Source organism: Rhinatrema bivittatum, chromosome 10 (assembly GCF_901001135.1).
Source record: "Rhinatrema bivittatum chromosome 10, aRhiBiv1.1, whole genome shotgun sequence".
Taxonomy (NCBI): Eukaryota; Metazoa; Chordata; class Amphibia; order Gymnophiona; family Rhinatrematidae; genus Rhinatrema; species Rhinatrema bivittatum.
Window position 1 is genome coordinate 123456414 of NC_042624.1, and position 16406 is coordinate 123472819.

At 44.6% G+C, this 16406-nt stretch overlaps 1 protein-coding gene across 4 annotated transcripts in view; it reads right to left on the reverse strand.

The window, feature by feature from the left end:
• Nucleotides 1-16406, reverse strand: part of LOC115100034 (dual specificity testis-specific protein kinase 2-like) — a 122455-nt gene that overhangs the window by 63205 nt on the left and 42844 nt on the right. For all 4 annotated transcript variants that reach the window (XM_029618172.1, XM_029618171.1, XM_029618174.1 and 1 more), the window contains one exon: nucleotides 8685-8831. In XM_029618172.1, the coding sequence (XP_029474032.1) occupies nucleotides 8685-8831 (147 nt within the window). The remainder of the gene's footprint in view (nucleotides 1-8684; nucleotides 8832-16406) is intronic.

The following is a 16406-nucleotide window of genomic DNA, read 5'->3' on the forward strand; positions in this document are numbered from 1 at the left end:
AGGAAGGAGAAGAAGGATGTAAAATAGGACGAGCCTTGACCAGTTGTCATTGGATCTAGAAGCCAGCTGCCGAGTGCCCCCTTGTTCCCACAGAAAGATCTCCCTTCCAACACTGGGCTCCCCCTCGAGGACTGCCGTAACTTCTTTAGAGCCCAATTTGTGTCTATGAGATAAGCAGCTCAGTAAATCAGACCCTTAATGTGCTGTGACTTTACCTATCAGTGTTACCCCAGCAGTCTCCTATTCTTCCAACCTGTCCCTCTCTCTCAATACTAAAGCCCCCACCCTCACAATACCCCTTCATCTCAACCACTTTTTTTCATCCCCCCCAGTCTCATTCCTAAGTCAGCCATCCTTCCTTTCTTCCCCTCTCCCCACCTCAGAGCAGCAATGCAGGCTTTCCTGCTGTTTATTTTACAGTATCCTGCAGCTTTTATGGCTCACTCTCAGGCCTTCCCTTCATTGCTGCAGGGAGTGTGGCAGCAATCGTGACCCCAAAGGATTCCCCCTGCTGGCAATGGCCTCCTACCTCACCTGCAGAGCCCAGTCCTTTTCATTACATAGGAATGTGATAGCAGAAATCCCACGTGGCCTATCTCGCCTTCCCATCCATGCCAACGGCTCAGCTCTATACTTCCTCAGATTCCCTATACTTGTCCCTGTTTTCTTAAATTCAGATACAGTCATTGTCTTTCACCTCCACTGAGAAGCTGTTCCATGCATCCACCATCCTTTCTGTAAAGAAATATATCCTTAGATGACTGAGTAATATAGTAATGACAGAAAAAACCCAAAAACAATTGGTCCATGCAGTCTGCCCAGCAATTTATGGTAGTAACTGCCGCTCCGTGCAGGTTACCTTCATGTTTCTGTTAAGGGCAGTAACTGCCGCTCCGTGCATGTTAACCCCATGTTTCTGTTAAGGGTAGTAACTGCCGCTCCGTGCAGGTTACCCCCATGTTTCTGTTAAGGGCAGTAACTGCCGCTCCGTGCAGGTTACCTCCATGTTTCTGTTAAGGGTAGTAACTGCCGCTCCGTGCAGGTTACCTTCATGTTTCTGTTAAGGGCAGTAACTGCCGCTCCGTGCAGGTTACCCCCATGTTTCTGTTAAGGGCAGTAACTGCCGCTCCCTGCAGGTTACCCCCATGTTTCTGTTAAGGGCAGTAACTGCCGCTCTGTGCAGGTTACCCCCATGTTTCTGTTAAGGGCAGTAACTGCCGCTCCGTGCAGGTTACCCCCGTGTTTCTGTTAAGGGCAGTAACTGCCGCTCCGTGCAGGTTACCCCCATGTTTCTGTTAAGGGCAGTAACTGCCGCTCTGTGCAGGTTACCCCCATGTTTCTGTTAAGGGTAGTAACTGCCGCTCCGTGCAGATTACCCCCATGTTTCTGTTAAGGGCAGTAACTGCCGCTCTGTGCAGGTTACCCCCATGTTTCTGTTAAGGGCAGTAACTGCCGCTCCGTGCAGGTTACCCCCATGTTTCTGTTAAGGGCAGTAACTGCCGCTCTGTGCAGGTTAACCCATGTTTCTGTTAAGGGTAGTAACTGCCGCTCCTTGCAGGTTACTGCCCTTAACAGAAGGCATGGGGGTAACTGCCGCTCCCTGCAGGTTACCCCCATGTTTCTGTTAAGGGTAGTAACTGCCGCTCCGTGCTGGTTACCCCCCATGGATGGAAAAAAGGCTGTTCTGAGGATGTGAGCTGGGGCTAAACATGGCAGCAGTTACAATTTAAAAAGTATTATTTTTTTTGTTAATTTTCAGGACAGGAAATTCCCATGCAGCATGGGGAAATGTATAGACGCCATGGTGACCTGGTGTCTGGGATTTGCCGAGCCCTGGAATAGGTGGGGATTCCCCAGGCACATGGCACTGGGATCCCAGCTTTGATTTTGACTCACAGTAAGAGATTAAGACTCTCTGGGACCCTCAGGCACCAAGATGTTTGGAAGGGGACCCTGTACGTACTTGTTTAGTGGGTAATCTGGCACTGCTGAGTGAGCTGGAGAGTAACCAGGAGCTTCCAGGTCAGAAAATGCAGAACAAAAAAAGGATCCTCTAAATGTTCCTGCTTTGCAGAGTATCGAGTCATGAACCCGAGTGATTCGTTTTCCCCCGTGGATCTAGCTTGCTCTCTCTCCTTTTTGTGTGTAAGCATCAGCAGCTGGGCTTCCGCTCTGATTAGGAGGATCCCCCAGGTCCTCAGAAAGGTAAAGTTCTCTTCCCTCCCGAGGATCAGCCTCTCTGAGAAAGGAGCCAGCAGGGCCACGTAGCCTCTCCTCCCACAGACACCAGCATTGTAAAATTTGGTTTAGGTGACCCACGTATTCCTCTTCCAGTCTCAGCAGGACTTTAGAGAGCACGGATTCCTTCTCTAGCAGCTCTGCAGTGTGAGAAACCTCTCTGCAGCAACCAAAGCTCGTCCCAACTCACTCACTCTGAACCCCTCTTTTTAAGCACAAAGTAATTTCAACTTGTAGATAAAAACGGCCTGATTTTATGATGTTTCTCTTCTAATAATTTTGCCCAAAAAAAATGTATTTTTCACATTTTCCCTGACTTACCAATTTGTGAAGACTCCTCCCTAGTCCTGGACCTCTCACTGCAGCTATCACCTTCTCCCTCCTTCTACCCCTGAAGTCCCCACAGCTCCCTCCTCTCAGTCTGCCAAGTGAACCCCCTCCAAGTCCCTCCATGACCTTGAAACGCAGGGGGCATCCAATATCCATACCTGGGAACTCTCCGGAAATGTAGACAAATTTCAGGGTCTCTGGGCAGGATGATAAAATTTCTGGGCCGCCGCTATTTCCGCACCTCTCGCGGCACCACGCGCGGGAAGGCACTCGGTGGCTTCAATCAAGGAGAGAGAGAGAAAGCGAGAGCACGAGCGAGCGAGAGCACTATAAGAAGGCAAACACCACGACTATACACACACCACCGTAAGGGTGGGTGGGTGGGTGGGGCAGGGTTTCATTGGTCTGCCTGATGAATTGATGATTAATATTAAATATTGATACTGATTATATTGACTGAATAGTGGTGATGAATTGATGATTAATATTAAATATTGATACTGATTATATTGATTGAATAATAGTGATGAATTGGTGATTAAAACAACGACTATGAACATATGAATGATAATTAATGATGGTGATAAATGGCCTGGGGAGGGGACTGGATCAATGCCTTTCCTATGAGCCTGTGCACAGGTTGGGATGGCAGCTGTGGGGAGAAGCTGGATCCAAGCTCTTGGTCAATGTGGCAGAAGTGAATGGGGAGCATTGCTAGGGAAGATATAGGAAAAGGACTGGAGAGCTGAGGATCAGGCAGGGGTTAGGGAGGGAGAGCAGACCTGGGAACTCTGCGGATTTGCCCAGAGACTCCAGAATTCTAAGAGAATTACTGGGTCTCCGGGCCAATACCAGAAACCAATCTGCTTGGACCCGGAAAGAAGAAAGGAACGCCATTGGTCATGCGCGGCTGAAAAAGGAGGAACTCGACAGTGATTTCTACCATCTCTTAACTTCGCTTCCTCGTGACACCACCTGCTCCTGCACAGCCTGCTTCCTGTATCCAGCCACTTGCCCGCCCCATCCTGTTTGCCTTAACCAATCGACATTGCGATTTCCTGCCCGTGCATCGAACGAGGAGTAAGAAATAGACAGCATCCACTTCTGCAGCACAGGAGGAGAAGGAAGAGGCTGCTGCTGCTCCAGGAGCCCACGTTAGAGTGGGGGGGAGAGAGAATGAATGCGCATGTCTGTGAGAGTGAGTGAGTGTGTATTTGTGTAGGAAGAAGAGATCTGAGAGTGTATGTAGGTGAGTAGGAGAGAGCTGAGTGCAAGTGAGCATGGGTGTGAAAGTGAGTGGGCATGTGTGTGTATGGAAGAGGGAGAGACGTGAGTGTATACGGGTTGGTGGGAGAACGGTGGAAGTAAAGGTGTAAATGTACATGAGAGAATGTGAGAGAATATGCAGTGAAAGTAAGTGAGAACATGTAAGAGTGTTTATGAGAGCAAATTTGTGAGCATCCGGTCCCACTGTGTGCAGTTGCCCCTCCGCTAATCCATGGTAATCTCAGGGTGACTGGAAGTTAAAAGTTCCCAGGGATGCCAATATCTTCACATTTGTGTTGTCAGATGTTGGTAATTTTGTAATAAAGTCAGGCTCCTAATCATATCTTATCCTTGTACTGCTAGCAGGAGCTTGTCTTTTTGAAATGGTGGTTTTCAATTTTCAGCAGTGAGCAAACGTCAGGTGCTAGGTGGTGTCAGAGAGCAGGATGTTCATTTAGGCAGCACTAACAATAGACACATTGACAGGAGGCTGGGGAAAGCTGCTTTCCCTATGACTCACAGCACTCTGCAGTTTATACATCTCAACAATACATGGCCTATTTTCCAAACTGCTTAGCCAAAACAAATTCTGGTGCTGAGGAAGACGGTGGGGGCCAGTATACAATCTAGGTCATTGTCTTAGTCTGGAGGAATTTACATAAGATTGATTCACACGGACTCATCGTTTTACATGCCAGCTTGTTCTGTCCCCATGTAAGTGGTGATGGTAAGGGCTAGCGGTTACTGCCCCAAGTGAAGGAACCAGTTTAACATTAATATCATCTTTACTATTTATTGCTGTAATGAACAAAAATGGGATTATGCTGACACGGATTTAGATTTAATAGGCAACACCAAGATGGTGTGCAAAGGGAAAGAAAGTCCGGCTTGTAAGTAATTCAAATCTACCTGCTGCAACGTGAGAAGTGGAAAAGAACGTGCAGCCCACCCTTCTTAAAGAGGGAGGGGATTCCAAGGGATTGGAGAAGAGCAAATGTAGCAGCACTGCAGACTTTACTAGCAGGGAACATGCTGGCAACAGCAAAGAGAGGAGACTGCGGCAGCGTAAAGCAAGTCCAGGACAGACAAACCCAGAAGAGCGGGAGTCCCCTCTGCTGAAGGGAGGGCTTGCTACTGGAACAAGCAACTGTGTTGAGCAACTTGAAGGAAAGCTACGCCTGTCTGCAGAGGACACTGAAATCTCCATGCTGGAAAGGGTGAGGAAACAAAATGAGATAGGAACAAGCAGGAAGATTCAGGGTGGAAATGTGCAAAATCAATCATCTGGGTTGCACGAATGCGTCAGCCATCTCTCAATAAGAAGGACAAGAACTGAAAGAGTGTCAAACAAAAAATATAGGAACAATCATCTCTGATGACTTGAGGATAGCTTTCCCATAAGAACCTGCCATGCTGGGTCAGACCAAGGGTCCATCAAGCCCAGCATCCTGTTTCCAACAGAGGCCAATCCAGGCCACAAGAACCTGGCAATTACCCAAACACTAAGAAGAACCCATGCTATGGATTAATGAAGTCTTTATCTTGGCAGCCACATTATTCTACATGTCTGGAGACAACCGGATGTGCCTTCTCCTACCCAGTGGTGCAATAGTATTCATAATTCACTAATTATGGAAAAACTTTCAAGCAAGATGTCTTCTTTGATGAATAAGAAAAGAACTTTGGATATTTGGATGCCATACATAATATTACCACCGTATAGCGTTCCTAGCCAAATATTGAACGAGCTGCATTTTTAACATTTTTCTTTTTCTCTCTCGTATTTGTCATTATATGCTAATTGCCTTCTCAGCAGAGCTGGGGATGATGGGTTTGGAGGGAGGTTGGGGAGGACAACACATAGGGATTGGGTAATCTGTTGGGTAACCTAAGAGTTATATAAACATGTGATATGTATCATATGTTCTTGGACTTTTTTTGTTTAATTTTTAAAATGTTAATAAACAGATTTAAACAAATTTGGGAGGTATAAAATTCAAAGCAACTGTTTTTAAAACCATAAAATCTTCTGTGATAATCCTCTATATGCTTACCGGGTTCCTCCAGAGAGTCTTATTGGGGCAGATATAATAAGGTGCGCTGAAGCTGCCATGGGTTTGGATGTGCGTTTTCCCGTGCAAAGCCCTATACGGGGATGTAATAAGGGTTTTGTGCGTGGGGGGAAAGCGCGTATGAACGTGCTTACAGACCCGCGGTTTTTCCTGCACGAAAGCATGCTAACGGCATGCAAAGGAGGCGATTAGCTGATCATAGGCAATGCAGGGAGCCACGCTAATGCTAATGCAGGTTTTTTACCACCATGGTCAGGGCACGAGTTAAACGTCAGCGCTGACTCGGAGGGCCCTATGTCTGCGTCCGAGCATCCTGAAAACCACCCAGCCCAGTGCCTATCATGGCGTCCGGGTGGCCAGCTTAGCTAGGCGCTTTTCTGGGTGCCCAAACATACAGATTTGCAAGCAACTAAGCTCCTAGCTCAGCGCCTGAGTGGCAAGGTAAGCTAGGCACCTTTCTGGGCAACCAATCATATAGATTTTTCTGTCATGAATAGAGCACGAGTGGCCTGAGAAGCAGCTAGCTGAGCGCCTCTCTCAGCTTCAGAGTGGCCAGCTTAGGTAGGTGCTTCCCTGGGCAGACAGATACACGTCCAGAAGAGAGGCAAGATTGTTAATTAATTCACATCCAAACTGAGCACCTACCTCACTGCTATGCCAGTGTGAATTAACATGCAAAAATATTTGCCATGTTTTCTGCAGCACAGTTACTGGAAATATTTAAATTAGTTTCCAGGGTCATACTTTCACTTACTAGAGAGACTCGTTCCCTCGCTCGCTTTTATGCGGGGATTATTGGTGCGAGTTTTGAGTGTGGATGCGGCCATTACATAGGTCCTTACTGCATTGGGTACATGCATTTTCCTGTATGTGTGGAGATTTCTGTGCGCAAATCATTTGCATAATTTATGGTTTTTACATCCCGCGGAAGTGGCAGCTTCACCTGCATGCGGTGATCAAAACCTGCACCCGTTTTGCCGTGGGTCTTATACATCGGCCCCATTACCTGGTGCATTCTCGGGATCAAATCCAGGGCTATGAATTTGGGAGTTACCATCCCTTCATAAAGATAGTGCAATACACTTGGAAATTTCCCCTTGCCGGGGATATTTTTCCCTTCTCAAAAATGTCATTTTGATATTTTTTTTAAACCAGAGAATATAAGGTGCTGATAAACAAGTTGGAAGAATCAAGTATTTTACTATCTGCCCAGTTAATTGAAAAGGATTCGACATCTCTTAGCCAGATTAAGAACAAGGGTGCACTTCCAGTATTTTCAATTAAGATAAATACATAATAATGCTTTCTCCTGATGGCAGTTAACATTTTTATAGAGTGACATTCGTTGGGAGCATCACATCGGTTTCCAGAGAACTAGTAATGCAGCGTAACAGAGCTTTACAGTGAACAAATCTCAACCGGGAGGGGGGTGGGGAGAGGTATTTAAAACTAAGACTTGGGAATTATAGCAGGCGAACAACAAGTTTTTGAAACTATGCATGTCATTCAACTGATATGTACATTACTTATTGTCAATGTAGAGAGTTTTTATCTGAAAATAAAGTGCTACAAACATAACCTGCATGGGAAGTAGGAAGAGTGGCCACATCTCCCTGCGTCACTTCAGGATGATTGATGACTGGCATCCAGTCCCCTGGAGGCCGTGATTCCCAAGACAGATGCCAGGATGAGCATCCTTCTCCGTGGAAATGCCTTCGCCTGGTGCCGGAATCGACAGAACCCCAGAACAGTGTAAAGGGCCGGCCCCAGTTTACCTTAAGACAGCGGATTATGGGTACCGGGTGGCTCCCAGAGCCACTTATAGTGCAGGCTCAGAAAGAAGCAAAGGAGAGGCCTGGGAACTACAGAAGCAGCCAGCTCCTTCCCAAAGAACTGAGAGGAAAGCAGGGAAGCAGCCTTGAGACTGTGACTAAGAATGCTTGTGAACGCTGACGCACTGAGGAAAGCCCTGAATGCTTCACTCATTGGATGGAAGGTGCTAGCCGCTCTCTGGCCTCAATGCTGACGCCTGTGGGATGGGTTCTTTTTTCCTGTTGCCCATGAGCTGCAGGTAGGAGTCATTTTCCTGTATATGGACCACTCTGATGTTGTGCTTGGCCACCAGAGGGCACATCTATTATTGTGATCTGCACATAGAGCATTTGTTAAATTCACTGGACAAAAAACGTAAGGTGAAATCAGATAACTTGATATTACAAATCATCAACAGATCTCTTGAAGCACATGGATGAAAACAAAACAAAATAACAAAAACAATCAAGGGAAGCCTAATGAGAATGAGAGAAGTAAGCCAGAAGGACCTATATGCAAAGAGAAACATTTTTCACAGAAGAGACTGATTAGGCTCTATGGAAAATTAGAAAGGAGGGGGCCCGCACAGTACACACGTGCTCAGCAGAGCATACCAAAAGCTTCGGAGTAAACTCCACCGGATAATGTTACCCACCTATGAGAACTACTACATCCTACTTGTCCTTGGAGAAAGCCTAATCACCTTATGTCGAATGTTTTTTATATCATACCAAGACACAATTCTAATCTGCTTCACCATGCTGGTCTATTCTGACATTTGTATTCCTGCCTAAGCAGCTTAAAGAAAAATTATACATCAAAATATATTTCATAACAATGCAGAATTACATAAATGCTAAACTTAGAGACAAGTTTTAATCTACTAAATAGGTTCAACCTTCTATAATGAGCAGAATGCATCAGTAAGAAACCCATCCTGGAATCTCATTTCCCCTTCAGTCCTACCTTCGAAGTCAGGTCCCGATGGAAGATGCCCTTGGAGTGAAGATAGGCGAGTCCCAAAGCGATGTCGTAGGCCAGTTTCACTCTGACCTGCCAAGGGAGGTGCTGGTCACATTCTAATAGTTGTTCCAGGTTTCCACCATTGATGTACTGCAAGGAAAGACATTTATTGTGCATTCATTTCCTTTTCAAATACAACTACACATCAATGATCCTGTACAGGGCATGTGGGCTTTTCATCCTCAACTGACAGTAAACCAAATGTAACATCTGAGCTATGAAAGAGGGGCTTGAGCCCTTGTTCCTCAAGCCAACTCGTTTTAGAAAGCACAAGCTACAGTGGCATGGACTTGAGTTATTGGAGATTTCGCAATGAGTGGATGAAGGTGAAGTTAGAGGAAGCTGTCTCCAGCAGCTCTCATGCAGCAGCTTAACATCGTGTGACCTAGCACTGGATTAATATGCGCACTGTAAAAGGAAATCAATGTACTGTAATGATTGTGCAGTAAGAGAGAATCAGGTGATGCGCTGAGGTGGCAGCAGCCCAGGATAGTGCAGAGCTTTTCAATAAGGACTGAAGCAGAAATTAAGCACATCACTGCAGGGAGGTAATGGTGGCTGAGAAGACCAGAGATAAATTACTCCAGGGCTGGGCTAATCCCAGGGACTACAATGTTACTGCAGTGCCCAGACTCTGCCACCATTACCTGACAAGAGGCGGGTAGAGCCCCATACTCACCCCTCCTGCCATGCTCCAGACAGCAGCAGAAGTGGGCATCAGCAGGAGGAGAAGGTGGTTTGTGGCTCTTCTCATCAGACAGAAGAAATCAGGAAGTTAGAAGCTGGCACCAGCATGGGCACCAATACCTAATCTGGACCAGACTGGTCCAATCCAGGGTTACTACTTACTAGGAATATGCAGCCAGAAAAATTTAATTTTCTTTTTCAGTTCATTTTCTTTTTTTTAATAAATAGTGCATACTCATTTTTTTTTTTTTTAACATGCACTAAAAACACAAATGCACATCCCTACTATTTATACTTCACACCGTAGAAGTGCTGTGTTTGAGACAATACAACATGCTCAATTACAGAAAGCACTAAATTTATAGAAACATAGAAACATAGAAATGACGGCAGAAGACGACCAAACGGCCCATCCAGTCTGCCCAGCAAGCTTCACATTTTTTTTCTCATACTTATCATCTGTTTCTCTTAGCTCTTTGGTTCTATCTTAGCTCTTTGGTTAAACCTGCTGCTGGTAATATTGGTCCATAGCTTAAAGTGATGGGTGCTTTTTGGCTCTTCTCCCAAAGATACGAGCAATGCATTCGTTTTCCCTGACAGAGGTCAAATATCCTGCCATATGATCGGAGCAACACTGGCTGGACGGGTATTATACAACTATAAAGAAGCATTTTACTATGCTTAACTTTTAGCAACACTATTTTGAAAAACTGCTTTAACAAACGAAAAGCTCTCCTGCAAAGAGATGACCTGGATGCAAACAGCTGCAGCTCTCATCCGCACTTGCCGTAAATGTCTTCCTTTAGCTGATCCCGGAAACTCATGCAAGTTTTTTTCCTTTTGTAAAGCCTCCAGAGGAGTGTGCATATTTCACATTTTTCTTTAAGCATATGTAGTAAAAAAAACCCCAAAACAAAACCTTACTCTAAAGCTGGCATGTTATCCAGAATAAAAAGCACAGAGTGCCACATGTATGATGACCTCTTGCCAGCTGGGAGATGATGTCTGTTCAGTAAATGCAAAGAGCTCCTGGCTCTCAGAGAACAAGTCAGATCTCTGGAGGCTAGAGTGGCCCACCTGGAGGAGCTATGAGAGACAGAGACCTTCATAGTAGAGAAGTCCCACCTCCAATCTAGTAGCCCCTGTGTTACCTTGGAGGAGAAAGTTCACCTGGAAGGAGAGCATCACCTTCAGACAGGAAGCAATCCTGTAGCTAGGACCTGCGCTCAAGGTGATTTAGCATCCTCTCATACAGAGAATAGGTCTTCAGGGGCACGTGACCAGGAGGGAAAGGTCAGGATGGCAATTATAGTTGGTGATTCAATTATTAGGAAGGATGATAGCTGGGTGGCTGGTGGACATGAGGATCACTTAGTAACTTGCCTGCCTGGTGCAAAGGTGGCGGATCTCATGCAACACATATATAGGATTTTAGATAGTGCTGGGGAAGAGCTGGCTGTCTTGGTACATTGGGTACCAATGACATAGGAAAAGTGCAGGAGGGAGGCTCTGGAAGCTAGATTTAGGGTTTTAGGTAGAAAGTAGAAATCCAGAACCTCCAGGGTGGCATTCTCAGAAATGCTCCCCGCTCCACGTGCAGGAGCCCAGAGCAGGCAGAGCTCCGGAGTCTCGATGTGTGCATGAGACCATGATGGAGAGAAGAGGGTTTTAGGTTTGTTAGGATCTGGGCATCCTTCTGAGGAAGGGTGGGGCCTTTTCCGAAAGGATGGGCTGCACCTTAACCAGAGTGGAAGCAGGCTACTGGTACCAACCTTTACAAGGGAGGTAGCGCAGCATTTAAACCAGATGATGGGGGAAAGCCGTCAGTTGCTTAGAAGCACATGGATGGGAAGGATGTATCTGTGAAGGATGCTACGAGAACTGAGAAAATAGGGCATCTTAGTATAGAGGCTGCAATATTTGCTAAAGTGGAGCAGATGCCTTTAAGTAAAGAGCACACAGAGGAGCTTGGAATCTTTCTACCCCTTGGGATCCTGCCAGATACTTGTGACCTGACGTGGCCACTCTTGGAAACAGGATATTGGGCTTGATGGATCCTTGGTCTGACCCAGTATGGAAAGTCTTATGTTCAAACTTCTTCTTTAATCCTAAAAATGTGATGGCAATTATACCAAAATAAGCATGGGTGTAGCTTGCTTATTGCGGCGGTTACTACCCCTACTACCCGTAACTTATCAGCTAGATATTCACTTGGATGCAGCTCCATCACTGCTCTCTACATTAATGGTGGGGGTGGAAAGGAAATAGAACCAAGAGCTAAGAGAAACAGATAAGTATGAGAGAAAAAAAGTGTGTGAAGCTTGCTGGGCAGACTGGATGGGCCATTTGGTCTTCTTCTGCCGTCATTTCTATGTTTCTATATAAACGATCTGGAAAGAAATACGAAGAGTGAGAATCAAATTTGCGGCTGATACAAAATTATTCAGAGTATTTAAATCACAAGCAGATTGTAAATACATTACAGGAGGACCTGTACCTTTCTCCATCACAATTACCGGTATATATTTTGAGATGCGGCGACCAGAATTGTACACCGTATTCAAGGTGCGGTCTCACCATGGAGCGATACAAAGACATTATGACATTTTCTATTAACCATTCCCTTCCTAATAATTCCTAACATTGTTTGCTTTTTTGACTGCTGCAGCACACTGAGCAGATGATTTTAAAGTATTATCCACTATGATGCCTAGATCTTTTTCCTGGGTGGTAGCTCCTAATATGGAACCTAACATCGTGTAACTACAGCAAGGGTTATTTTTCCCTATGTGCAACACCTTGCACTTGTCCACATTAAATTTCATCTGCCATTTGGATGCCCAATCTTCCAGTCTTGCAAGGTCGTCCTGTAATGTATCACAATCCGCTTATGATTTAACTACTCTGAATAATTTTATATCGTCACAAATTTGATTACCTCACTAGTCGTATTCCTTTCCAGATCATTTATATATTTATTTTGTTTGTTTTTATATACAGACATTCGATCGAAATATCACATCGGTTTACATATAACTGAACATAACTAAGGCAGGGGCTGCTTATTTTATATTGTAACTTAAAAAAGATAAGTTATAGATATAGATTTACATAGTAATTCAGGTTAACTGGAAATAGTAACTATGAGAAATAACATTTAACATGTGGATTTGATATGATAGAGGGAGAAGAATAGAGGAGGGGAGGGGGAAGCAAAAAGGATTAGGTATGTACAATTATTTTACGGAGGGAACCACAGGGAAAGCACCGGTCCAAGTACAGATCCCTGAGTCACTCCACTGTTTACCCTTTTCCACTGAGAAAATTGACCATTTAATCCTACTCTCTGTTTCCTGTCTTTTAACCAGTTTGTAATCCACGAAAGGACATCGCCTCCTATCCCATGACTTTTTACTTTTCTTAGAAGCCTCTAATGAGGGACTTTGTCAAATGCCTTCTGAAAATCCAAGTATACTATATCTACCGGTTCACCTTTATCCACATATTTATTAACTCCTTCAAAAAAGTGAAGCAGATTTGTGAGGCAAGACTTCCCTTGGGTAAATCCATGTTGACTGTGTTCCATTAAACCATGTCTTTCTATATGCTCTATGATTTTGATCTTGAGAATAGTTTCCACTATTTTTCCCGGCACTGAAGTCAGGCTCACTGGTCTATAGTTACCCGGATTGCCCCTGGAGCCTTTTTTAAATATTGGGGTTACATTGGCCACCCTCCAGTCTTCAGGTACAATGGATGATTTTAATGATAGGTTACAAATTTTAACTAATAGATCAGAAATTTCATTTTTTAGTTCCTTCAGCACACTACGATGCATACCATCTGGTCCAGGTGATTTGCTACTCTTTAGTTTGTCAATCTGGCCTACTACATCTTCCCGGTTCATAGTGATTTGGTTCACTTCATCTGACTCATCACCCCTTGAAAACCATCTCCAGAACTGGTATCTCCCCAACATCCTCATTAGTAAACACGGAAGCAAAGAATTCATTTAGTCTTTCTGCAATGGCCTTACCTTCCCTAAGAGCTCTTTTAACCCCTCGGTCATCAAATGGTCCAACTGACTCCCCTCACAGGTTTCTTGCTTCGGATATATTTTAAAAAGTTTTTATTATGAGTTTTTGCCTCTATGGCCAACTTCATTTCAGTTTTTTTCTAACTATTTTCCTCATTTTATCAAAAGTTTCCCTTTTGAAAGTTTAGGCAGTAAAAGAGGACCGGAAGGCTCATCTGCATACTGCTCCCAGCAGTTCTATGTTGATAAGCAGGCACGAATTATCCATAAAACGTGCAAACACGGACTCAGATGTCAGCGCTCATTAAAGATTTACTGAGTATGCATGCTGCCTTGTAAGCCCATTAGTCTTCCTTCATCCAACCTACTGTACAGATGTGTCCCGGTCTCTATTTTTTGGTTTTTGGCCAAAGTGCTCTATTACTGTCTCATTGCTGCTTGTGGTTTTCTGCTGCTGCTTTAGCAGCTCATTAAACAGAACTTTTTAAGTCCCCCCCCCCCCCCAAAAAAAAAAAAAAAAAAGCATATGGATAAGTTCACAGCCAAGAAGCCTATGGTTAGCGGCTTCAAGGCTTGCTTTCACCTCTAACTGCTACAGCTGTGCCCTAAGGAGGAGCATCAAATTTTAAATCAATTCCAGTTCGGATTCTGAAAATCATTGAGTATGGAGATTGTTACTCTCCACCTTAGTAATTGCTTACTGCAGGAGGCTAAAGATCAGTAGGTCACAGACTTCAGATGACAAGTCCCATTTCCAGGAAATAGTCTTTTTGTAGCAGTGCCTATAGTGGATTCCAGCAGTACTGAGCTGCCCTTGCAGGAACGTACCTATACATAAATTTCTAACACAGCACCAAGTTAAAAGCACAAACAGAGAAGAACTGTTTTGTTTTTGTGTTTAAAAGACATAAGATTTATTGCATAGGTAGAATGAGAATATCCCAGCTTCATATGGTGAACGGTTAGAGCTCTTGCCCAGTGCCACTCTTTAAATAATCTATGGTAATCCTGAAAGCAGCTCTGACTGGACTCGCTTCTGTGCTGCTCCAGCACATAGGAATGCCAAGCCTTTTATTTTTTAATAATCTGAAATGGATGTATGTTTCACAATAAAAAAAAAAAAGTATACAAACTAATCATTGCCAAAAACAATAATCCTTGGATAAATTGCCTCCTACGATCATTAAAGGAATTAGAAGGACAATGATGCTTAGGACACTGGCATAACTCCAGACACAGAGGTTTCTGCCCAGAGATAGAAAGGGAACAAATATTCACCTTTGCCCCCATGAAAGAAACCGTCATGTGAAAATCCTCAAGCTCTTGACCCTTTGAACTCAGAAAGGAGCGACTGGCTTGCTGTTCTTCAGATTTGATTTGGTCAGAGATCCCAGCTTTTGCCCCACTCCATCTGACCATGTTCTGGTTGCTAGAGATTCCAAAAATTCTCAGAAATAGCACATTTTTCATGTTATTTTTAGCCACTGTCAAATCAGTTTGAGTTGTAGGAATCTGAAGCTGGCAAAGTCCAAACACAACTACACATGGAGTTGATTTGGCCTGCCTCAATGACCTACAGTCAGGCAGTTTCGAGGACAACGGAAGCAAACGAACTGAATTCCAATCGGGAAGTCGGGCCAGCCAATTTAGAAAAAAAATATACTGTGTATCAACAGCTGCATCTACAATAACTACAGTAAATTGAATGGGATAAATACTGATTAGAGATGGGCTTCGGGTTAGGATTTCGTGTTGGGCCCCCCCGCGGTAATTTTGTTTTTTCCGCGATTTGGGTTTGTTTTTTTTCGGGGGCCCCGATTTTCGGGTTCGCATGCGCAAACCCGAAAATGAATTTTTTCCGAAATTTCGGAAAAAATTAGATCATTTTTCAGTTCTCCCGAAACATTCCGAATTAGGCAATTTCATTGAAATTGCCTAATTTGGGAAAAACGATTGCACATCCCTACTGATTTATGCTGACTCACTCAACACAACCAAGATGAAAGCAAAGTTGCTTTCCTGTAACAGGTGTTCTTCAAACAGTAGGATGTCAGTCCTCCATCATCGGATGGAACCCGGCATGGAAAACTTATGTTAAAGTTTCTAGAACTTTAACTGAGCCTCTCTGAGCATGCCCAGTATGCCATTATACTATACATCCACACAGGGTCCCCTCAGTCTCACACCATAAAATTGAGAAACGAAAAATGAAAATAAGAACCAAACTCCGCAGGGTGGCAGGTGGATTTTGTGAGGATAGTCCTCCTGCTGTCCTTGGAGAACACCTATTACAGGTAAGCAACTCTGCCTTTTCTGAGGAAAAGGAGGATGGCGTCCTCACACACACAGGAGAATCCCTAGCTACAGGCATCCCCAACATAAAAAGGGGCCAAGAAAACACCAAAATAAATGCCAACGGATACTAGTTTTGTTGGTAACAAGAGGGGGGGCAGCCTGCATAGAAAGAACAGATCCTAGGCAGGAACAAAATTGGGTTCTACACCTCAAACAAGTTCCGAAGGACAGACTGGCTGAACCGACTGATGCATCAGCTATCTCTATCCAAACAGTAATGTGAGAGGGGGGTGGAGTCAAGATGGCGGCAGGCTAACGCTGGCGGTTCGGAGCTGCTCGTGATTTTTTCCTGGAATTTGAAATTTCTCTAAAGAATGCCCCTAAGAGAAAAGGACGTGTGAGGGTATATCCCTCCATACCCCCGACCTTACCAGGGCAACGTACAATTCCCAAACTTGCCGCACTTTACCCGCTTGGGGAAGTCAAAATCCCCGCTGAGGATTCGCCGTTGGGAGCGACGAATGCCTCTGGGGAAACATTTTTGAGTCCCCTGGACTTGCAACATCCGGTTGCACCAGGACTACAACCTCCTGCCTTACCCATGGTGTTAGAAGCAGAACCGAAGTACTTTGCCGAAAAACTGGAGG